General features: G+C 43.0%; 1 protein-coding gene across 1 annotated transcript in view; it reads right to left on the bottom strand.

Moving 5' to 3' along the window:
* LOC311034481 (uncharacterized protein) overlaps window positions 1-26,238 on the bottom strand; it is a gene marked incomplete at both ends in the record, with an annotated part of 163,394 nt that overhangs the window by 34,262 nt on the left and 102,894 nt on the right. The window contains one exon of the mRNA XM_084042363.1: window positions 22,556-22,693. Coding sequence (XP_083898489.1) covers window positions 22,556-22,693 — 138 coding nt within the window. The remainder of the gene's footprint in view (window positions 1-22,555; window positions 22,694-26,238) is intronic.

Below are 26,238 nucleotides of genomic sequence, written 5' to 3'. Positions count from 1 at the left end.
AAAACCCCCAAAAAAAACTGCCACTGTGTGGGACTAAACACAAAAACAACATATCAATGTCACTAACAAGACACGCCACAACGTGCAGAATTACTACGCGCAGTCTGTAGGCCACTTCATACTGCTCAGCACACATCTGCCCCCTCGCAGCATAATTAATTGCGGCCAACACAAACTCACAACATTACAGTCGGCCATGTTGTTCCTTAGCGTCATCGCCGACCACCGCCCAACGAGACCCAAGTGAGGTCAGACAACACACTCCATATTTGGGCATAGCTCCATTGGGAACATCTCCTATTATGGCTTTATATAACCGCCCAACGAGACCCAAGTGAGGTCAGACAACACACTCCATATTTGGGCATAGCTCCATTGGGAACATCTCCTATTATGGCTTTATATATTATAGAGACCAACAAACACAAAGCACCGCGCAGCGGCTAGGGGGGAGGGGCGCGCAGCGCCCCGACCCTCTAGTTATAAATATAAAATAATATTTTAGTATAAATGTTAAAGGAAATATTCACCCACAGAATTTACATTGTGCTTTTCCAGTTATCTTGAATAGTAAACATTGAGTTAGTGATTGACTTTGGACTCAGATCATTTTTGTTTGAGATATTATATCCACATTAGTTGTATTTGAATGTAGGATTTACACCTCTGAACCATTAAATGTCCCCATGTCCCATTAAAACCATCATGTATGATGTCATGTCCCATTAAAACCATCATGTATGATGTCATGTCTCATTAAAACCATCATGTGTGATGTCATGTCCCATTAAAACCATCATGTGTGATGTCATGTCCCATTAAAACCATCATGTATGATGTCATGTCTCATTAAAACCATCATGTATGATGTCATGTCCCATTAAAACCATCATGTATGATGTCATATCCCATTAAAACCATCATGTATGTCACAGAGTTTATTGTATGAAGTAGCTCCAGGATGTGTTAGACAGGAGGGATTTCAGAAAAAAGGCCTTCTATAAGGAGGTTAGAGGCATTTGGGGGTAAAAGTTGGGAACAAGGCCATTTTACATAATTCAAGGGTGCTGAATCAGAAAAACACGGTTCCCAAGCAAAATTCTTAGTGCTTAACCTCCTAATTTGCATATCAAAATGGCTGCCGATTTTGAAGTATTTCTTAAATAACTCAAAGCAATCAAATCTGACAAATAAAGTGTATATATTTATATTCTGAGGGTCAGACAATGTGTGGAAGGTATTTATAATGTAATATATGTAAATAAATGTAAATAATGGAAATAAATATGCAAATTAGAGGCCACTATTACAGAAAACGGTTTCGTACTTAAAGTGATCCATCCGCATCCCCCTTATTTTATTTTATTTCTACTTATCTGTATTTTTACCATCCTTAAGACATCTAAAATACATATTTAGATCATGGAAAAATCCTGGTACATTTGGCCCCTGATGACCAAAAAATAAATTGCCCCCATGTATAACTCACCCCCAGAATGAGTTAGAGCCACAGAACTGGTACTGATAACTGAACACAAACTACTTTCAACACAACTATATAGAGTGGGATGGGGATGGCTATAGGTACACTTAGACGGCCAACAGGGACTAGCTGAAATGTATTAAGCCCCGCCCCTCTGTGTTCCTATTGGCTGGGCTTTAAACAGCCATAACTCCAATTCCCAGCATCGAAAACCTATGAAACTTCCTAGATGCGCTTAGACGGCCAACAGGGAAAGGCTGAAATTGTTTAAGCTATGTAGCCTAACTTTTCAGTTGATTGCCATACAGGCTTGTGTCCCCCCCCCCCCCCACCCCCGATGGGCCCTGCCTAGTACAGCCTAGTCCAGCCTATTACTGCCTAGTCCTAGGACTAGGCTAGACCTGGGTGTACTAGGCTTTACTGTACTAGACTCTGCTGGGCTCTAATAGTCTGTTTTCAGCTCTAACAGGCTTTGCTAGGCTGTACTTGGCTTTATTAGGCTATAGAAAGCAGTACTTTACTTTGGCCTACAAATGTTCATGCAAAACTATTGGTGGTGCACACACAAACTATTGCCCGTGTACACAGTGGTTAATCCCAATGGTCTGAGTATCTACAGGGCTGACAAGGGACTAGCACAGCCTAGTTCAACCTAATAGAGACTAGTACAACCTAGTCTTAACTAGTCCAGTCTGTTCCATGCTAGTATAGCCTATATCGCCGTCCCCTAGTCTGTTCCATCAAAAGGCTGGACTAGGCTAGACCTGGGTGTACTAGGCTTTGATGTTGTAGTCTCTACTGGTCTCTAATAGACTGTTTTAAATTCCAGTAGGCTGTGCTGGTCTGTACAATGCTATATTAGGCTGTACAAGGCAGATCTGTACTATGGTCTACAAAGGTTCATGCAAAACTATTGATCGTGCACACACAAGCTATTGCCCGTGTTCACAGTGGTTAGTCCCAATGGTCTGAGTATCTACAGGGCTGACAAGAGCCTAGCACAGCCTAATAGAGCCTAGTATAGTCTAGTACAGCCTAGTACAGCCTAATCTATCCTAGTCCAGCCTTATCAGTCCTAGCATAGCCTTGTACCCCCTCCCCTATTCTGTTCTCCCAAAAGGCTGGACTAGTCATGGGTGTACTAGGTTGTACTATACTAGACTCTACTGGTCTATAATAGGCTGTTTTATGCTCTAGTAGGCTGTGCTAGGCTGTACTAGGCTCTATTATGCTGTGCAAGGCAGATCTGTACTATGGTCTACAAAGGTTCATGCAAAACTATTGCTCGTGCACACACAAGCTATTGCCCGTGTACACAGTGGTTAGTCCCTATGGGTTGAGGATCTACAGGGCTGACAAGAGCATAGTACAGCCTAATATAGCCCATTAGTACAGCCTAGTACAGCCTAGTACAGTCTCATCTATCCTAGTCCAGCCTTATCAGTCCTAGCATAGCCTGGTACCCCCTCCCCTATTATGTTCTCCCACCAGGCTGGACTAGGCTAGACCTGGGTGTACTAGGTTTTACTGTACTAGTCTCTGCTGGGCTCTAATGGTCTGCTTTCGGGCTCTAATGGTCTGCTTTCAGCTCTAGCAGCCTTTGCTAGGCTTTACTGGGCTCTATTAGGCTATAGAAGGCAGTACTTTACTTTGGCCTACAAATGTTCATGCAAAACTATTTCTTGTGCACACACAAGCTATTGCCCGTGTACACAGTGGTTAGTCCCTATGGGTTGAGGATCTACAGGGCGGACAAGAGCCTAGTACAGCCTAATAGAGCCTATTAGAGTCTAGTACAGCCTATTACAACCTAGTCTAGCCTAGTCCGGCCTGTTCCATGCTAATATAGCCTATACCACCCTCCCCTAGTCTGTTCTCCCAAAAGGCTGGACTAGTCTTGGATGTACTAGGCTGTACAGTACTAGACTCTACTGGTCTCTAATAGGCTTTTTAGCGGCTCTAGCCGCTCTATACCTGACTTTGTCCGTGTGCGTCAACGTTCTGATTGGTCAGGTGCGTCAACAAAGTGATTGGTCAAGCTTCACGCGACACATGGCTATAAACACATTATAAACACATATCGATGACAAAATGTATCAAAGGCGCCGCTACCTTCACACAGGGTGTGATTTTTTAATCTCTAGTAGGCTTTGCTAGGCTGTACTAGGCTATATTAGGCTGTACAAGGCAGATCTGTACTATGGTCTACAAAGGTTCATGCAAAACTATTGCTTGTGCACACACAAGCTATGGCCTGTGTACACAGTGGTTAGTCCCTATGGTCTGAGTATCTACAGGGCTGACAAGGGACTAGTAAAGCCTAATAGAGAGTATTAGAGTCTAGTACAACCTAGTACAACCTACTCTAGCCTAGTCCAACCTGTTCCATGCTAGTATAGCCTATAGAAATGATTTCATGTGCATGCCATAAGCAATGCACAACACGTCGTTGCAAATGCCGGAAATCTGGGTTACGATGCACAGCCATGTGTGCATGTCAGCAACGGAGTGATGATCAACCTCCTTGTATGAATGTGGTCTAGTGTCTAGACTTTCGTTCAACAATGGCCAATATAGTATCTTTAGAGTACTAAACCGTTATCTGTTATGGGGGCCGCTATTTTGCATATTTCGGAGTAGGCTGATTATTATATTATATTATATTATCATATTATATTACTTACAAATTCTTTACTCACATTGTAGAAACTGTAGACACTTCATTTGTCAATTTTGCTTGCCTGGCCACAGAGTTATTGAAGATAAAGGTGCGAATTTGCCAATTTGGCAGCCATTCAGATATGCAGATTAGAAGGTCAAAAACTAAACATTTAGCATGGGGAAAAAGTATGTATTTTAGATGTCCTAAGGATGGCAAAATTACAGATAATTAGGAACAAAATAAGGGGGATGCACCTTTTGCACCGTTTGAGTACTACGGTACATAATTTTATGTAATGGTGGCCTCTAATTTGCATATTTATTTACATTTATTTACATTTATTACATTACAAATATCTTCCACACATTGTATGACCCTCAGAACATAAATATATACACTTTATTTGTCAGATTTGCTTGCTTTGTTATAGAGTTCTTTAAGAAATACTTCAAAATCGGCAGCCATTTTGATATGCAAATTAGGAGGTTAAGCACTAAGAATTTTGCTTGGGAACCGTGTTTTTCTGATTCAGCACCCTTGAATTATGTAAAATGGCCTTGTTCCCGACTTTTACCCCCAAATGCCTCTAACAATCACATATTTCAGAAATCCCACCGGTCTAAGACAGGAGGGATTTCAGAAAAAAGGCCTTCTATAAGGAGGTTAGAGGCATTTGGGGGTAAAAGTTGGGAACAAGGCCATTTTACATAATTCAAGGGTGCTGAATCAGAAAAACACGGTTCCCAAGCAAAATTCTTAGTGCTTAACCTCCTAATTTGCATATCAAAATGGCTGCCGATTTTGAAGTATTTCTTAAATAACTCAAAGCAATCAAATCTGACAAATAAAGTGTATATATTTATATTCTGAGGGTCAGACAATGTGTGGAAGGTATTTATAATGTAATATATGTAAATAAATGTAAATAATGGAAATAAATATGCAAATTAGAGGCCACTATTACAGAAAACGGTTTCGTACTTAAAGTGATCCATCCGCATCCCCCTTATTTTATTTTATTTCTACTTATCTGTATTTTTACCATCCTTAAGACATCTAAAATACATATTTAGATCATGGAAAAATCCTGGTACATTTGGCCCCTGATGACCAAAAAATAAATTGCCCCCATGTATAACTCACCCCCAGAATGAGTTAGAGCCACAGAACTGGTACTGATAACTGAACACAAACTACTTTCAACACAACTATATAGAGTGGGATGGGGATGGCTATAGGTACACTTAGACGGCCAACAGGGACTAGCTGAAATGTATTAAGCCCCGCCCCTCTGTGTTCCTATTGGCTGGGCTTTAAACAGCCATAACTCCAATTCCCAGCATCGAAAACCTATGAAACTTCCTAGATGCGCTTAGACGGCCAACAGGGAAAGGCTGAAATTGTTTAAGCTATGTAGCCTAACTTTTCAGTTGATTGCCATACAGGCTTGTGTCCCCCCCCCCCCCCACCCCCGATGGGCCCTGCCTAGTACAGCCTAGTCCAGCCTATTACTGCCTAGTCCTAGGACTAGGCTAGACCTGGGTGTACTAGGCTTTACTGTACTAGACTCTGCTGGGCTCTAATAGTCTGTTTTCAGCTCTAACAGGCTTTGCTAGGCTGTACTTGGCTTTATTAGGCTATAGAAAGCAGTACTTTACTTTGGCCTACAAATGTTCATGCAAAACTATTGGTGGTGCACACACAAACTATTGCCCGTGTACACAGTGGTTAATCCCAATGGTCTGAGTATCTACAGGGCTGACAAGGGACTAGCACAGCCTAGTTCAACCTAATAGAGACTAGTACAACCTAGTCTTAACTAGTCCAGTCTGTTCCATGCTAGTATAGCCTATATCGCCGTCCCCTAGTCTGTTCCATCAAAAGGCTGGACTAGGCTAGACCTGGGTGTACTAGGCTTTGATGTTGTAGTCTCTACTGGTCTCTAATAGACTGTTTTAAATTCCAGTAGGCTGTGCTGGTCTGTACAATGCTATATTAGGCTGTACAAGGCAGATCTGTACTATGGTCTACAAAGGTTCATGCAAAACTATTGATCGTGCACACACAAGCTATTGCCCGTGTTCACAGTGGTTAGTCCCAATGGTCTGAGTATCTACAGGGCTGACAAGAGCCTAGCACAGCCTAATAGAGCCTAGTATAGTCTAGTACAGCCTAGTACAGCCTAATCTATCCTAGTCCAGCCTTATCAGTCCTAGCATAGCCTTGTACCCCCTCCCCTATTCTGTTCTCCCAAAAGGCTGGACTAGTCATGGGTGTACTAGGTTGTACTATACTAGACTCTACTGGTCTATAATAGGCTGTTTTATGCTCTAGTAGGCTGTGCTAGGCTGTACTAGGCTCTATTATGCTGTGCAAGGCAGATCTGTACTATGGTCTACAAAGGTTCATGCAAAACTATTGCTCGTGCACACACAAGCTATTGCCCGTGTACACAGTGGTTAGTCCCTATGGGTTGAGGATCTACAGGGCTGACAAGAGCATAGTACAGCCTAATATAGCCCATTAGTACAGCCTAGTACAGCCTAGTACAGTCTCATCTATCCTAGTCCAGCCTTATCAGTCCTAGCATAGCCTGGTACCCCCTCCCCTATTATGTTCTCCCACCAGGCTGGACTAGGCTAGACCTGGGTGTACTAGGTTTTACTGTACTAGTCTCTGCTGGGCTCTAATGGTCTGCTTTCGGGCTCTAATGGTCTGCTTTCAGCTCTAGCAGCCTTTGCTAGGCTTTACTGGGCTCTATTAGGCTATAGAAGGCAGTACTTTACTTTGGCCTACAAATGTTCATGCAAAACTATTTCTTGTGCACACACAAGCTATTGCCCGTGTACACAGTGGTTAGTCCCTATGGGTTGAGGATCTACAGGGCGGACAAGAGCCTAGTACAGCCTAATAGAGCCTATTAGAGTCTAGTACAGCCTATTACAACCTAGTCTAGCCTAGTCCGGCCTGTTCCATGCTAATATAGCCTATACCACCCTCCCCTAGTCTGTTCTCCCAAAAGGCTGGACTAGTCTTGGATGTACTAGGCTGTACAGTACTAGACTCTACTGGTCTCTAATAGGCTTTTTAGCGGCTCTAGCCGCTCTATACCTGACTTTGTCCGTGTGCGTCAACGTTCTGATTGGTCAGGTGCGTCAACAAAGTGATTGGTCAAGCTTCACGCGACACATGGCTATAAACACATTATAAACACATATCGATGACAAAATGTATCAAAGGCGCCGCTACCTTCACACAGGGTGTGATTTTTTAATCTCTAGTAGGCTTTGCTAGGCTGTACTAGGCTATATTAGGCTGTACAAGGCAGATCTGTACTATGGTCTACAAAGGTTCATGCAAAACTATTGCTTGTGCACACACAAGCTATGGCCTGTGTACACAGTGGTTAGTCCCTATGGTCTGAGTATCTACAGGGCTGACAAGGGACTAGTAAAGCCTAATAGAGAGTATTAGAGTCTAGTACAACCTAGTACAACCTACTCTAGCCTAGTCCAACCTGTTCCATGCTAGTATAGCCTATAGAAATGATTTCATGTGCATGCCATAAGCAATGCACAACACGTCGTTGCAAATGCCGGAAATCTGGGTTACGATGCACAGCCATGTGTGCATGTCAGCAACGGAGTGATGATCAACCTCCTTGTATGAATGTGGTCTAGTGTCTAGACTTTCGTTCAACAATGGCCAATATAGTATCTTTAGAGTACTAAACCGTTATCTGTTATGGGGGCCGCTATTTTGCATATTTCGGAGTAGGCTGATTATTATATTATATTATATTATCATATTATATTACTTACAAATTCTTTACTCACATTGTAGAAACTGTAGACACTTCATTTGTCAATTTTGCTTGCCTGGCCACAGAGTTATTGAAGATAAAGGTGCGAATTTGCCAATTTGGCAGCCATTCAGATATGCAGATTAGAAGGTCAAAAACTAAACATTTAGCATGGGGAAAAAGTATGTATTTTAGATGTCCTAAGGATGGCAAAATTACAGATAATTAGGAACAAAATAAGGGGGATGCACCTTTTGCACCGTTTGAGTACTACGGTACATAATTTTATGTAATGGTGGCCTCTAATTTGCATATTTATTTACATTTATTTACATTTATTACATTACAAATATCTTCCACACATTGTATGACCCTCAGAACATAAATATATACACTTTATTTGTCAGATTTGCTTGCTTTGTTATAGAGTTCTTTAAGAAATACTTCAAAATCGGCAGCCATTTTGATATGCAAATTAGGAGGTTAAGCACTAAGAATTTTGCTTGGGAACCGTGTTTTTCTGATTCAGCACCCTTGAATTATGTAAAATGGCCTTGTTCCCGACTTTTACCCCCAAATGCCTCTAACAATCACATATTTCAGAAATCCCACCGGTCTAAGACAGGAGGGATTTCAGAAAAAAGGCCTTCTATAAGGAGGTTAGAGGCATTTGGGGGTAAAAGTTGGGAACAAGGCCATTTTACATAATTCAAGGGTGCTGAATCAGAAAAACACGGTTCCCAAGCAAAATTCTTAGTGCTTAACCTCCTAATTTGCATATCAAAATGGCTGCCGATTTTGAAGTATTTCTTAAATAACTCAAAGCAATCAAATCTGACAAATAAAGTGTATATATTTATATTCTGAGGGTCAGACAATGTGTGGAAGGTATTTATAATGTAATATATGTAAATAAATGTAAATAATGGAAATAAATATGCAAATTAGAGGCCACTATTACAGAAAACGGTTTCGTACTTAAAGTGATCCATCCGCATCCCCCTTATTTTATTTTATTTCTACTTATCTGTATTTTTACCATCCTTAAGACATCTAAAATACATATTTAGATCATGGAAAAATCCTGGTACATTTGGCCCCTGATGACCAAAAAATAAATTGCCCCCATGTATAACTCACCCCCAGAATGAGTTAGAGCCACAGAACTGGTACTGATAACTGAACACAAACTACTTTCAACACAACTATATAGAGTGGGATGGGGATGGCTATAGGTACACTTAGACGGCCAACAGGGACTAGCTGAAATGTATTAAGCCCCGCCCCTCTGTGTTCCTATTGGCTGGGCTTTAAACAGCCATAACTCCAATTCCCAGCATCGAAAACCTATGAAACTTCCTAGATGCGCTTAGACGGCCAACAGGGAAAGGCTGAAATTGTTTAAGCTATGTAGCCTAACTTTTCAGTTGATTGCCATACAGGCTTGTGTCCCCCCCCCCCCCCACCCCCGATGGGCCCTGCCTAGTACAGCCTAGTCCAGCCTATTACTGCCTAGTCCTAGGACTAGGCTAGACCTGGGTGTACTAGGCTTTACTGTACTAGACTCTGCTGGGCTCTAATAGTCTGTTTTCAGCTCTAACAGGCTTTGCTAGGCTGTACTTGGCTTTATTAGGCTATAGAAAGCAGTACTTTACTTTGGCCTACAAATGTTCATGCAAAACTATTGGTGGTGCACACACAAACTATTGCCCGTGTACACAGTGGTTAATCCCAATGGTCTGAGTATCTACAGGGCTGACAAGGGACTAGCACAGCCTAGTTCAACCTAATAGAGACTAGTACAACCTAGTCTTAACTAGTCCAGTCTGTTCCATGCTAGTATAGCCTATATCGCCGTCCCCTAGTCTGTTCCATCAAAAGGCTGGACTAGGCTAGACCTGGGTGTACTAGGCTTTGATGTTGTAGTCTCTACTGGTCTCTAATAGACTGTTTTAAATTCCAGTAGGCTGTGCTGGTCTGTACAATGCTATATTAGGCTGTACAAGGCAGATCTGTACTATGGTCTACAAAGGTTCATGCAAAACTATTGATCGTGCACACACAAGCTATTGCCCGTGTTCACAGTGGTTAGTCCCAATGGTCTGAGTATCTACAGGGCTGACAAGAGCCTAGCACAGCCTAATAGAGCCTAGTATAGTCTAGTACAGCCTAGTACAGCCTAATCTATCCTAGTCCAGCCTTATCAGTCCTAGCATAGCCTTGTACCCCCTCCCCTATTCTGTTCTCCCAAAAGGCTGGACTAGTCATGGGTGTACTAGGTTGTACTATACTAGACTCTACTGGTCTATAATAGGCTGTTTTATGCTCTAGTAGGCTGTGCTAGGCTGTACTAGGCTCTATTATGCTGTGCAAGGCAGATCTGTACTATGGTCTACAAAGGTTCATGCAAAACTATTGCTCGTGCACACACAAGCTATTGCCCGTGTACACAGTGGTTAGTCCCTATGGGTTGAGGATCTACAGGGCTGACAAGAGCATAGTACAGCCTAATATAGCCCATTAGTACAGCCTAGTACAGCCTAGTACAGTCTCATCTATCCTAGTCCAGCCTTATCAGTCCTAGCATAGCCTGGTACCCCCTCCCCTATTATGTTCTCCCACCAGGCTGGACTAGGCTAGACCTGGGTGTACTAGGTTTTACTGTACTAGTCTCTGCTGGGCTCTAATGGTCTGCTTTCGGGCTCTAATGGTCTGCTTTCAGCTCTAGCAGCCTTTGCTAGGCTTTACTGGGCTCTATTAGGCTATAGAAGGCAGTACTTTACTTTGGCCTACAAATGTTCATGCAAAACTATTTCTTGTGCACACACAAGCTATTGCCCGTGTACACAGTGGTTAGTCCCTATGGGTTGAGGATCTACAGGGCGGACAAGAGCCTAGTACAGCCTAATAGAGCCTATTAGAGTCTAGTACAGCCTATTACAACCTAGTCTAGCCTAGTCCGGCCTGTTCCATGCTAATATAGCCTATACCACCCTCCCCTAGTCTGTTCTCCCAAAAGGCTGGACTAGTCTTGGATGTACTAGGCTGTACAGTACTAGACTCTACTGGTCTCTAATAGGCTTTTTAGCGGCTCTAGCCGCTCTATACCTGACTTTGTCCGTGTGCGTCAACGTTCTGATTGGTCAGGTGCGTCAACAAAGTGATTGGTCAAGCTTCACGCGACACATGGCTATAAACACATTATAAACACATATCGATGACAAAATGTATCAAAGGCGCCGCTACCTTCACACAGGGTGTGATTTTTTAATCTCTAGTAGGCTTTGCTAGGCTGTACTAGGCTATATTAGGCTGTACAAGGCAGATCTGTACTATGGTCTACAAAGGTTCATGCAAAACTATTGCTTGTGCACACACAAGCTATGGCCTGTGTACACAGTGGTTAGTCCCTATGGTCTGAGTATCTACAGGGCTGACAAGGGACTAGTAAAGCCTAATAGAGAGTATTAGAGTCTAGTACAACCTAGTACAACCTACTCTAGCCTAGTCCAACCTGTTCCATGCTAGTATAGCCTATAGAAATGATTTCATGTGCATGCCATAAGCAATGCACAACACGTCGTTGCAAATGCCGGAAATCTGGGTTACGATGCACAGCCATGTGTGCATGTCAGCAACGGAGTGATGATCAACCTCCTTGTATGAATGTGGTCTAGTGTCTAGACTTTCGTTCAACAATGGCCAATATAGTATCTTTAGAGTACTAAACCGTTATCTGTTATGGGGGCCGCTATTTTGCATATTTCGGAGTAGGCTGATTATTATATTATATTATATTATCATATTATATTACTTACAAATTCTTTACTCACATTGTAGAAACTGTAGACACTTCATTTGTCAATTTTGCTTGCCTGGCCACAGAGTTATTGAAGATAAAGGTGCGAATTTGCCAATTTGGCAGCCATTCAGATATGCAGATTAGAAGGTCAAAAACTAAACATTTAGCATGGGGAAAAAGTATGTATTTTAGATGTCCTAAGGATGGCAAAATTACAGATAATTAGGAACAAAATAAGGGGGATGCACCTTTTGCACCGTTTGAGTACTACGGTACATAATTTTATGTAATGGTGGCCTCTAATTTGCATATTTATTTACATTTATTTACATTTATTACATTACAAATATCTTCCACACATTGTATGACCCTCAGAACATAAATATATACACTTTATTTGTCAGATTTGCTTGCTTTGTTATAGAGTTCTTTAAGAAATACTTCAAAATCGGCAGCCATTTTGATATGCAAATTAGGAGGTTAAGCACTAAGAATTTTGCTTGGGAACCGTGTTTTTCTGATTCAGCACCCTTGAATTATGTAAAATGGCCTTGTTCCCGACTTTTACCCCCAAATGCCTCTAACAATCACATATTTCAGAAATCCCACCGGTCTAAGACAGGAGGGATTTCAGAAAAAAGGCCTTCTATAAGGAGGTTAGAGGCATTTGGGGGTAAAAGTTGGGAACAAGGCCATTTTACATAATTCAAGGGTGCTGAATCAGAAAAACACGGTTCCCAAGCAAAATTCTTAGTGCTTAACCTCCTAATTTGCATATCAAAATGGCTGCCGATTTTGAAGTATTTCTTAAATAACTCAAAGCAATCAAATCTGACAAATAAAGTGTATATATTTATATTCTGAGGGTCAGACAATGTGTGGAAGGTATTTATAATGTAATATATGTAAATAAATGTAAATAATGGAAATAAATATGCAAATTAGAGGCCACTATTACAGAAAACGGTTTCGTACTTAAAGTGATCCATCCGCATCCCCCTTATTTTATTTTATTTCTACTTATCTGTATTTTTACCATCCTTAAGACATCTAAAATACATATTTAGATCATGGAAAAATCCTGGTACATTTGGCCCCTGATGACCAAAAAATAAATTGCCCCCATGTATAACTCACCCCCAGAATGAGTTAGAGCCACAGAACTGGTACTGATAACTGAACACAAACTACTTTCAACACAACTATATAGAGTGGGATGGGGATGGCTATAGGTACACTTAGACGGCCAACAGGGACTAGCTGAAATGTATTAAGCCCCGCCCCTCTGTGTTCCTATTGGCTGGGCTTTAAACAGCCATAACTCCAATTCCCAGCATCGAAAACCTATGAAACTTCCTAGATGCGCTTAGACGGCCAACAGGGAAAGGCTGAAATTGTTTAAGCTATGTAGCCTAACTTTTCAGTTGATTGCCATACAGGCTTGTGTCCCCCCCCCCCCCCACCCCCGATGGGCCCTGCCTAGTACAGCCTAGTCCAGCCTATTACTGCCTAGTCCTAGGACTAGGCTAGACCTGGGTGTACTAGGCTTTACTGTACTAGACTCTGCTGGGCTCTAATAGTCTGTTTTCAGCTCTAACAGGCTTTGCTAGGCTGTACTTGGCTTTATTAGGCTATAGAAAGCAGTACTTTACTTTGGCCTACAAATGTTCATGCAAAACTATTGGTGGTGCACACACAAACTATTGCCCGTGTACACAGTGGTTAATCCCAATGGTCTGAGTATCTACAGGGCTGACAAGGGACTAGCACAGCCTAGTTCAACCTAATAGAGACTAGTACAACCTAGTCTTAACTAGTCCAGTCTGTTCCATGCTAGTATAGCCTATATCGCCGTCCCCTAGTCTGTTCCATCAAAAGGCTGGACTAGGCTAGACCTGGGTGTACTAGGCTTTGATGTTGTAGTCTCTACTGGTCTCTAATAGACTGTTTTAAATTCCAGTAGGCTGTGCTGGTCTGTACAATGCTATATTAGGCTGTACAAGGCAGATCTGTACTATGGTCTACAAAGGTTCATGCAAAACTATTGATCGTGCACACACAAGCTATTGCCCGTGTTCACAGTGGTTAGTCCCAATGGTCTGAGTATCTACAGGGCTGACAAGAGCCTAGCACAGCCTAATAGAGCCTAGTATAGTCTAGTACAGCCTAGTACAGCCTAATCTATCCTAGTCCAGCCTTATCAGTCCTAGCATAGCCTTGTACCCCCTCCCCTATTCTGTTCTCCCAAAAGGCTGGACTAGTCATGGGTGTACTAGGTTGTACTATACTAGACTCTACTGGTCTATAATAGGCTGTTTTATGCTCTAGTAGGCTGTGCTAGGCTGTACTAGGCTCTATTATGCTGTGCAAGGCAGATCTGTACTATGGTCTACAAAGGTTCATGCAAAACTATTGCTCGTGCACACACAAGCTATTGCCCGTGTACACAGTGGTTAGTCCCTATGGGTTGAGGATCTACAGGGCTGACAAGAGCATAGTACAGCCTAATATAGCCCATTAGTACAGCCTAGTACAGCCTAGTACAGTCTCATCTATCCTAGTCCAGCCTTATCAGTCCTAGCATAGCCTGGTACCCCCTCCCCTATTATGTTCTCCCACCAGGCTGGACTAGGCTAGACCTGGGTGTACTAGGTTTTACTGTACTAGTCTCTGCTGGGCTCTAATGGTCTGCTTTCGGGCTCTAATGGTCTGCTTTCAGCTCTAGCAGCCTTTGCTAGGCTTTACTGGGCTCTATTAGGCTATAGAAGGCAGTACTTTACTTTGGCCTACAAATGTTCATGCAAAACTATTTCTTGTGCACACACAAGCTATTGCCCGTGTACACAGTGGTTAGTCCCTATGGGTTGAGGATCTACAGGGCGGACAAGAGCCTAGTACAGCCTAATAGAGCCTATTAGAGTCTAGTACAGCCTATTACAACCTAGTCTAGCCTAGTCCGGCCTGTTCCATGCTAATATAGCCTATACCACCCTCCCCTAGTCTGTTCTCCCAAAAGGCTGGACTAGTCTTGGATGTACTAGGCTGTACAGTACTAGACTCTACTGGTCTCTAATAGGCTTTTTAGCGGCTCTAGCCGCTCTATACCTGACTTTGTCCGTGTGCGTCAACGTTCTGATTGGTCAGGTGCGTCAACAAAGTGATTGGTCAAGCTTCACGCGACACATGGCTATAAACACATTATAAACACATATCGATGACAAAATGTATCAAAGGCGCCGCTACCTTCACACAGGGTGTGATTTTTTAATCTCTAGTAGGCTTTGCTAGGCTGTACTAGGCTATATTAGGCTGTACAAGGCAGATCTGTACTATGGTCTACAAAGGTTCATGCAAAACTATTGCTTGTGCACACACAAGCTATGGCCTGTGTACACAGTGGTTAGTCCCTATGGTCTGAGTATCTACAGGGCTGACAAGGGACTAGTAAAGCCTAATAGAGAGTATTAGAGTCTAGTACAACCTAGTACAACCTACTCTAGCCTAGTCCAACCTGTTCCATGCTAGTATAGCCTATAGAAATGATTTCATGTGCATGCCATAAGCAATGCACAACACGTCGTTGCAAATGCCGGAAATCTGGGTTACGATGCACAGCCATGTGTGCATGTCAGCAACGGAGTGATGATCAACCTCCTTGTATGAATGTGGTCTAGTGTCTAGACTTTCGTTCAACAATGGCCAATATAGTATCTTTAGAGTACTAAACCGTTATCTGTTATGGGGGCCGCTATTTTGCATATTTCGGAGTAGGCTGATTATTATATTATATTATATTATCATATTATATTACTTACAAATTCTTTACTCACATTGTAGAAACTGTAGACACTTCATTTGTCAATTTTGCTTGCCTGGCCACAGAGTTATTGAAGATAAAGGTGCGAATTTGCCAATTTGGCAGCCATTCAGATATGCAGATTAGAAGGTCAAAAACTAAACATTTAGCATGGGGAAAAAGTATGTATTTTAGATGTCCTAAGGATGGCAAAATTACAGATAATTAGGAACAAAATAAGGGGGATGCACCTTTTGCACCGTTTGAGTACTACGGTACATAATTTTATGTAATGGTGGCCTCTAATTTGCATATTTATTTACATTTATTTACATTTATTACATTACAAATATCTTCCACACATTGTATGACCCTCAGAACATAAATATATACACTTTATTTGTCAGATTTGCTTGCTTTGTTATAGAGTTCTTTAAGAAATACTTCAAAATCGGCAGCCATTTTGATATGCAAATTAGGAGGTTAAGCACTAAGAATTTTGCTTGGGAACCGTGTTTTTCTGATTCAGCACCCTTGAATTATGTAAAATGGCCTTGTTCCCGACTTTTACCCCCAAATGCCTCTAACAATCACATATTTCAGAAATCCCACCGGTCTAAGACAGGAGGGATTTCAGAAAAAAGGCCTTCTATAAGGAGGTTAGAGGCATTTGGGGGTAAAAGTTGGGAACAAGGCCATTTTACATAATTCAAGGGTGCTGAATCAGAAAAACACGGTTCCCAAGCAAAATTCTTAGTGCTTAACCTCCTAATTTGCATATCAAAATGGCTGCCGATTTTGAAGTATTTCTTAAATAACTCAAAGCAATCAAATCTGACAAATAAAGTGTATATATTTATATTCTGAGGGTCAGACAATGTGTGGAAGGTATTTATAATGTAATATATGTAAATAAATGTAAATAATGGAAATAAATATGCAAATTAGAGGCCACTATTACAGAAAACGGTTTCGTACTTAAAGTGATCCATCCGCATCCCCCTTATTTTATTTTATTTCTACTTATCTGTATTTTTACCATCCTTAAGACATCTAAAATACATATTTAGATCATGGAAAAATCCTGGTACATTTGGCCCCTGATGACCAAAAAATAAATTGCCCCCATGTATAACTCACCCCCAGAATGAGTTAGAGCCACAGAACTGGTACTGATAACTGAACACAAACTACTTTCAACACAACTATATAGAGTGGGATGGGGATGGCTATAGGTACACTTAGACGGCCAACAGGGACTAGCTGAAATGTATTAAGCCCCGCCCCTCTGTGTTCCTATTGGCTGGGCTTTAAACAGCCATAACTCCAATTCCCAGCATCGAAAACCTATGAAACTTCCTAGATGCGCTTAGACGGCCAACAGGGAAAGGCTGAAATTGTTTAAGCTATGTAGCCTAACTTTTCAGTTGATTGCCATACAGGCTTGTGTCCCCCCCCCCCCCCACCCCCGATGGGCCCTGCCTAGTACAGCCTAGTCCAGCCTATTACTGCCTAGTCCTAGGACTAGGCTAGACCTGGGTGTACTAGGCTTTACTGTACTAGACTCTGCTGGGCTCTAATAGTCTGTTTTCAGCTCTAACAGGCTTTGCTAGGCTGTACTTGGCTTTATTAGGCTATAGAAAGCAGTACTTTACTTTGGCCTACAAATGTTCATGCAAAACTATTGGTGGTGCACACACAAACTATTGCCCGTGTACACAGTGGTTAATCCCAATGGTCTGAGTATCTACAGGGCTGACAAGGGACTAGCACAGCCTAGTTCAACCTAATAGAGACTAGTACAACCTAGTCTTAACTAGTCCAGTCTGTTCCATGCTAGTATAGCCTATATCGCCGTCCCCTAGTCTGTTCCATCAAAAGGCTGGACTAGGCTAGACCTGGGTGTACTAGGCTTTGATGTTGTAGTCTCTACTGGTCTCTAATAGACTGTTTTAAATTCCAGTAGGCTGTGCTGGTCTGTACAATGCTATATTAGGCTGTACAAGGCAGATCTGTACTATGGTCTACAAAGGTTCATGCAAAACTATTGATCGTGCACACACAAGCTATTGCCCGTGTTCACAGTGGTTAGTCCCAATGGTCTGAGTATCTACAGGGCTGACAAGAGCCTAGCACAGCCTAATAGAGCCTAGTATAGTCTAGTACAGCCTAGTACAGCCTAATCTATCCTAGTCCAGCCTTATCAGTCCTAGCATAGCCTTGTACCCCCTCCCCTATTCTGTTCTCCCAAAAGGCTGGACTAGTCATGGGTGTACTAGGTTGTACTATACTAGACTCTACTGGTCTATAATAGGCTGTTTTATGCTCTAGTAGGCTGTGCTAGGCTGTACTAGGCTCTATTATGCTGTGCAAGGCAGATCTGTACTATGGTCTACAAAGGTTCATGCAAAACTATTGCTCGTGCACACACAAGCTATTGCCCGTGTACACAGTGGTTAGTCCCTATGGGTTGAGGATCTACAGGGCTGACAAGAGCATAGTACAGCCTAATATAGCCCATTAGTACAGCCTAGTACAGCCTAGTACAGTCTCATCTATCCTAGTCCAGCCTTATCAGTCCTAGCATAGCCTGGTACCCCCTCCCCTATTATGTTCTCCCACCAGGCTGGACTAGGCTAGACCTGGGTGTACTAGGTTTTACTGTACTAGTCTCTGCTGGGCTCTAATGGTCTGCTTTCGGGCTCTAATGGTCTGCTTTCAGCTCTAGCAGCCTTTGCTAGGCTTTACTGGGCTCTATTAGGCTATAGAAGGCAGTACTTTACTTTGGCCTACAAATGTTCATGCAAAACTATTTCTTGTGCACACACAAGCTATTGCCCGTGTACACAGTGGTTAGTCCCTATGGGTTGAGGATCTACAGGGCGGACAAGAGCCTAGTACAGCCTAATAGAGCCTATTAGAGTCTAGTACAGCCTATTACAACCTAGTCTAGCCTAGTCCGGCCTGTTCCATGCTAATATAGCCTATACCACCCTCCCCTAGTCTGTTCTCCCAAAAGGCTGGACTAGTCTTGGATGTACTAGGCTGTACAGTACTAGACTCTACTGGTCTCTAATAGGCTTTTTAGCGGCTCTAGCCGCTCTATACCTGACTTTGTCCGTGTGCGTCAACGTTCTGATTGGTCAGGTGCGTCAACAAAGTGATTGGTCAAGCTTCACGCGACACATGGCTATAAACACATTATAAACACATATCGATGACAAAATGTATCAAAGGCGCCGCTACCTTCACACAGGGTGTGATTTTTTAATCTCTAGTAGGCTTTGCTAGGCTGTACTAGGCTATATTAGGCTGTACAAGGCAGATCTGTACTATGGTCTACAAAGGTTCATGCAAAACTATTGCTTGTGCACACACAAGCTATGGCCTGTGTACACAGTGGTTAGTCCCTATGGTCTGAGTATCTACAGGGCTGACAAGGGACTAGTAAAGCCTAATAGAGAGTATTAGAGTCTAGTACAACCTAGTACAACCTACTCTAGCCTAGTCCAACCTGTTCCATGCTAGTATAGCCTATAGAAATGATTTCATGTGCATGCCATAAGCAATGCACAACACGTCGTTGCAAATGCCGGAAATCTGGGTTACGATGCACAGCCATGTGTGCATGTCAGCAACGGAGTGATGATCAACCTCCTTGTATGAATGTGGTCTAGTGTCTAGACTTTCGTTCAACAATGGCCAATATAGTATCTTTAGAGTACTAAACCGTTATCTGTTATGGGGGCCGCTATTTTGCATATTTCGGAGTAGGCTGATTATTATATTATATTATATTATCATATTATATTACTTACAAATTCTTTACTCACATTGTAGAAACTGTAGACACTTCATTTGTCAATTTTGCTTGCCTGGCCACAGAGTTATTGAAGATAAAGGTGCGAATTTGCCAATTTGGCAGCCATTCAGATATGCAGATTAGAAGGTCAAAAACTAAACATTTAGCATGGGGAAAAAGTATGTATTTTAGATGTCCTAAGGATGGCAAAATTACAGATAATTAGGAACAAAATAAGGGGGATGCACCTTTTGCACCGTTTGAGTACTACGGTACATAATTTTATGTAATGGTGGCCTCTAATTTGCATATTTATTTACATTTATTTACATTTATTACATTACAAATATCTTCCACACATTGTATGACCCTCAGAACATAAATATATACACTTTATTTGTCAGATTTGCTTGCTTTGTTATAGAGTTCTTTAAGAAATACTTCAAAATCGGCAGCCATTTTGATATGCAAATTAGGAGGTTAAGCACTAAGAATTTTGCTTGGGAACCGTGTTTTTCTGATTCAGCACCCTTGAATTATGTAAAATGGCCTTGTTCCCGACTTTTACCCCCAAATGCCTCTAACAATCACATATTTCAGAAATCCCACCGGTCTAAGACAGGAGGGATTTCAGAAAAAAGGCCTTCTATAAGGAGGTTAGAGGCATTTGGGGGTAAAAGTTGGGAACAAGGCCATTTTACATAATTCAAGGGTGCTGAATCAGAAAAACACGGTTCCGTGCCGAACACGATTAAAGCTGTGTTATTCAATTATTATTATTATTATTTTTCCTCTGAGAAGTCAAGTCAAGTCAATTTCATTCATAAAGCACATTTAAAAACAACCAAAGTCCGACCAAAGTGCTGTACATCAGGGTTAAAAAAAACACACAAAAGGAATCAAATACACATACAGTACAACAGCAAGCAAGAAACAAAAAACAAAAAACAAAAAAAAGAGAATCAACAATATATACAATAAAAATTGCACCCTGTGTGAAGGAAGCGGTGCCTTTGATGAGTGGCCTCCTGGTGGCGCTATAATAGGGCGGGGCGGGGCTTCAGCAATTAATGCTCGTCCCTATTGGTGGTGTAAGTCCACATACCAAATTTGGACTTGGTGGCATGCTGCGAACTGGAGTTATAGCTGTTTAAAGCCCGTGCTCAAACGGACATCCGGGCTCAAACGGACATAACGGACATAACGGACAAACGGACATACGGACGGACATAGTCAAGTGTAGAGCGGCTGGCACCGCTAAAAGTCACACCCAGTGTGAAGTGGGCGGTGTTGTCATCACAGTGGTCATCACAGTGATGGAAGCTCACTTAAAAAAGTGTTTTTTTTTTAAAGTGCATAGTCCTATTTATAGGTTATTAATTTCATCATGTGTCTCGCTAGCCATAGCCTGAATAGAGTCAGCCAATAGAGTCAGCCAATCACAGTAGAGCTAGGGGTGTACTAATGTAGCCAATCACAGTACAGCAAAGGGTGTATTAATGAGATATCCCAACCCCACTTATAGGGGCGGCTACACCGCCCAAAAAAGCGATAATATATAAACCATAGCAAAAAGGCAAATAGCCAAGGAAACAAAAAATGTGGGAGCACGTAAACAAGTGACCAAAACTTTTTCCAAGGCTACTTAGAAGGCCTGGGAGAACAGGTGCGTTTTTAATCTGGTTTTAAAAATGTCCAACGAGGGTGCAGCCCTGATAGATGGCGATAGGTTGTTCCATAATTTTGGGGCAGCAGCCGAAAAAGCATGGTCACCTTTTGACCTCAGGCGGGTGTGTGGAGCCTTGAGGAGCCCCTGATCCGTTGATCTAAGTGGCCTAGTGGAATCGGGAAGGAAGGGACAGATGGATCACTGTGCCAAAAAACACGGCTCCCCATCCGCTTCCGTTCTATCTCCTTGATGAAAACCTCTGCAGTTCAAAAACTTTTTACGGTGGGGAAAACGAGTAATTTTCGATCAGCGATCACTCCGCCATTGTGACTTGTGTGAGAGATGTTATTATTCCAGGCGTTAGCCAGGACCATCGTGCACCGTGCACGCACCCATTGTTTACATGGATTGGTCGTCGTGGAGTCTAGAGCTTTAAACAGCGCAGCGCAACGCAACTGTGAGATATCTGGCACTCAATGTAATCTGTTTAAAAAAACTGGCACCGAATTTGTTAACTCTCGACCCCCCACCCACGCACTTGGAATTGTAGTCATTACATTTAGTTTTGACTCGGTTCCACAGATAAATATTGTGAAAATAGCCGAACTACAAGCTCACAACACCTCGCACTGTGAGGTGTTGTGAGCTTGTAAATCGGATATTTTCCACAATGTTTGCCTTTTTCGTATGTAATATTTGACAATTTGGTTTTAAAAAAGTCTTAAAATTGTAACTTAAGAATTGTGCAGATACCCTGCTTTATACACTTAGCCTGTATGATGGTTTGTTTACTGTTGAGTGAGAAAACAATGTTGCACATTAAAGGACGACTTCACCCATTTTCAACAATGTTGCACATTAAGGACGACTTCAAGCTAATCATCTGGGGACCCCCAGTTTGGGAACCACTGCTCTTCCTGTCACTCTGCTGTTCAGCTTAATGAGAGATTAAAACTGAGAAGTAAAATATAATAAAAATAACTAAATCAATAATGATATTTGGGGTATATTAGTATTATGTTAAAGGTTCTATGACATTCATTTTCACTTTTTTATTTTTTATGTTTTTTTGGGGGTTTTATGACCTCAATTACACCCAAAAAATCTGAACTTTGAACATTCAGTGGATTTTCTGTGGTCTGGGGTTTTCTGAATAATTAGGCTGAAAAGTAATCTGAGCTTGGCCCTTCGGCAGCGAGGTCACAGTCGATTAATCCCGCCCACTCTCCTCCTCGCCCCTCCCCTCCCCTATCCTTTCCTTTGGGGGGGGCGGAGCAGAGGTGATGATTGACAGGCAAAATCCCTCAGCAGCGACACCCGCAGGCAAAGATTTATTTTTTCATTGCAGTTGAAAAGGCTTTAGAAATGTGAGAGAAAAACACCTGCCATGGATCAATGGAGTGGAATTTTTTGTTAAAACTTTCTATACACGTTTGAAGGACCCTGACAAAGACTTTTAATGTGTGGTAAAACTGAACTTCATGAAACCTTTAATGTTAGTAATGAGTATAAGAACAGAAGATAAGTGTATTATGTTACCGTAGTAAAGGTATGATGGTGGTCTGAGGAGACCGGTTGGCTTTCCCAGTGTCAGATCTGGTCCTGAGGTTCACATGGTGAACAGCCTCCCAGTTCTCAATGTTATATGTGTTACGTATCCAGTTACCACCTTGTAACCTGTGGGAGATGAGATTATTATTATTATTATTATTATTTAAAAAAAGTGACAGACAAGAGTATATTAACACAGTTTATTTCTGTCATCATTTTTCTCACACTGTGTCAGATGAAGCAATTGTGAAACACAAATAGAGGGAAAAGGTGAATTTAACACATGTAGGGGTGCATTTAATAATAATCAATAATTATGAATTATTATTATTGTACGTGCGACTAAAAACGATGTCATCACGCTGTTCTGTGACCTCTACGTTGAATGCGGAAGCAACGTTGTCTGTTTACATGGGAGCTTTGCATAGCGTCTTCACTTTTTTAAATGCACCGCAGAATAAACATACATCTCCACAATCTAAAATGGACTCACAGACCGTGTACATGTCTGCAGCAGATGTAAAAAGAAGTCATTTAGGGAAAAAAAGAATACAAGATATTAAGGAATGCTGGCAAACCATACACCAACAGAAGAGGGGTGTAAAAAGACGGTAAAAGCCCACCGAAAAAGGTATGTGGAATAACTGTATATAATACAATACAGTGTGTAACATTTTAACAGTTACAAACAGTTAATAGTGTTTTCTTTGTTGACAGACAAAACATATCTGTTTGCTATTACTCATTGTACACTACAGTGCATAGGCTATGATTAAACGTCTCACAGCGTCGTCACATTCTTTAACGTTACTTGGACCATAAACTACCATGTAATGTTATAACAGCAAACTTTGGGTTTTGCAGTAGGGCAAAGTGTGTGCTGATACCTGTGCAAGGGAATGTGACAAGTTGACTGAGGAGAGAAAGCTGCAGCTGTTCACAGAGTAGTATTCATTTGTGAAAGACAGACTTAATTAATGGGATGAGCAAAATTTTAGATTAAGTACCTCTTTGTACCTTTTTGGCTAATAATAAAATACTGCTGTATTATGATTCATGTCCATCGGTGGTGTAAAGTAACTACATGTAGTTAAGTAATGTACTTAATTACGATTTTGAGGTATTTCTTACTTTACTGGAGTATTTTACATTTTCAGTACTTTTACTTCTACTACACTACATCTCAGAGGCAAATATTATACTTTTACTCCACTACAATATATGTTATTATTGCTCTCCTCTCGTAAGGTACTTACTTACTTATTGGATATCATCGCCCCCTGGCGATGACACAGAGAAAAACACATGCACTCCCGCTACAATTTCATTGAATAGGGTCATGTTACGCGAAATCGGTAGACCGGAAGGAGTATAAAGCCCATCGCGTAGCATGAATACGCCCTCTTCTTCACTCTGCACGAGCGAATGCGCACGAGTTTCAGCACAGCGATTGGAAAACTTTTGCTCAACGTGTACCTCTAAGGGCGTTTTGAGTAGGAAAAAAGTTTTTGTTATTTAACGTTCCCGCGTTTTCGACTTTATTGATTTATCTTTCCTATCCTCTCAAGTTTTTCCTTGTGTCGAGCTAGCTTAGCTTCTGGTCGGCTAGGCCACAACACCAGCAAGCTAAGCTAGGCTAGGCGGCTAAGCTAGCCTGCTCGCTACGTGTCGGAGAACAAATGAAAGAGGATGGAGGCCCCGAAGGTGTGCGGCCTTGTTGGCTGCAACCTCCTCGTAGCGGCCGACGATCCACACCGGCTTTGCATCACCTGTCTGGGGCCACACCACGCCATACTCGCACGTTACCATGAGGATGAGGACGCCTGCCGAGCCGAAGGCAGCACAGTCTTCTCTGATGTCGGCGATACCAACGGGGAGGCCGACATGGACGAAGGCACGGAGGGGGGAGACGACGACGTCCAGCTCACCTCACGGATAATTTGTTCCACACCCCCGCCGAGCTGCTGCGCAGCACAAAGGCGGAGGAAACACAAAGCCAGGAGGCAGCGACTGGCCTCCTGACCCCGGCTCCACTTGCTGAAAATCAGCCTCAGAAGAGGCCCACGGGTGGAGCCAGGGCCCCCACTCGCCGACGGGGTTCGTCGCGCTCATCTTCAACCAGAACCAGCTCCCGGGAGGGAAGGCCCGGTTCGCTTGGAGTGGGCGACGTCAGACGCAAGGATGCTCAGTGGAATAAACGGTCTATTGCCAAGTACACAACCTCTCTTTCTTTACCCAGACAAAGAGCGATGCGGTTTACTCCCCGTTGGGGAGAGCCGTCATCAACCTTTAATGAGCCCACAGTGCCCGGTCTGTCCACTGGTGGACGGTCCGGACACTGTTGGGACGATACCGAAGCATGCAATGGTCAACTTGAATCCTTTGAAGGTAGTACCTTTTACATAGAATCAAATGTCTCGAATGTATTGCTATCAAGGTATAGGGGAAGTGCCCCATGTAAAAGAAAGAAATCAAACTGCATCACTGCAGTTCTCTCACCCGTCCGGCAGAGGGCATTGAAGCGCTTCTGTGGGACGGGGGAGAGAGAAGATGGCCACCTCCCTCAACCTCCCCAAGATGGCGGACGAGGAGAGGCGGATGTTTACATGTCGGCAATCCCCGGTGTCACACCGGACGTGCTCCTCTGGGGGGATGAGAGTTACGTTCCGAATGACACCACCGCCACGGTCGCGTCCCTTTGTGACGTCACACAGAGCGTCGGCGCCTCCGCTTCCCTTGGGAACGAGCACGCCCTCTGCGATGACGACAACACCCAGCGCCATTCCAGAGACCAAGCTGTCGCTAACGGTCGCCATGGAAACGGACGCGAGCTCCACGGAGCAGGTGACGTCAGCAGCCCCCACCTTCCTGTCGAATCCCCTCGATCGTGCAAACCGAATCCCTAGGTGCTGCGCACTATTCAGAACGGATACAGGTTACAGTTTTCCAGCAAACCTCCGATGTCAGACAAAGTACTGTTCTCTTGAGCGACGGGCCTGGCGGCCGCGACGCTGAGGGAGGAGGTTTTGTCTCTTTTACTCAAAGGCGCGATCAGAGAATTATCTCCGGATCAGAACCGGCTGGGGTTCTATTCAGAATATTTTCTGGTGAGAAAGAAGGGGGGGGGGGGTGAGAAAGACGTCCCTGGGGTTCGCGATCAACGCTCAGAAGAGCGTTCTGATCCCAGCCCAACAGGCCACCTTCATAGGAATCTCGCTGGACTCGACCACGATGCTGGCACGTCTGTCTCAGGACAGAATAGCAGGGTTTCTGTCATGCGTAAAGTCTCTCTGCCTGGGGTGCCGAGTTGCATACAGAACCTGCATGCAGGCAGCAGGTCTCATGGCTTCGGCCGCGCACCTGATTCGGTTGGGCAGATTCCATATGAGACCTTTTCAGAGGTGGATGCGGTCCCTAAGGGTCCCATGCACCCAGGGATTTCGGAAGGTGGTCGGAAGGTGGTCATCACCACGTTGCGTGGAGATGCTCCGACCTTGGTCACAGGCAAGCTTTCTGTCCGAAAGGATCAGAATAGGCGCTGTGTCGGCTTGGAAGGTCGTGACCACGGACGCCAGCGTGTCAGGCTGGGGTGCGGTCCACAACAGCTATTCAACCAGGGGAAAGTGGGACTCCGTTCTGAAGGAGGCCCATATCAACTTCCTGGAGTTACT

The sequence above is a fragment of the Gymnoscopelus microlampas genome (assembly GCF_963454915.1).
Source record: "Gymnoscopelus microlampas genome assembly, chromosome: 19".
Taxonomy (NCBI): domain Eukaryota; kingdom Metazoa; phylum Chordata; class Actinopteri; order Myctophiformes; family Myctophidae; genus Gymnoscopelus; species Gymnoscopelus microlampas.
Note: the sequence above shows the minus strand (reverse complement) of the source record. Positions and strands in the feature narration are given on the sequence as shown.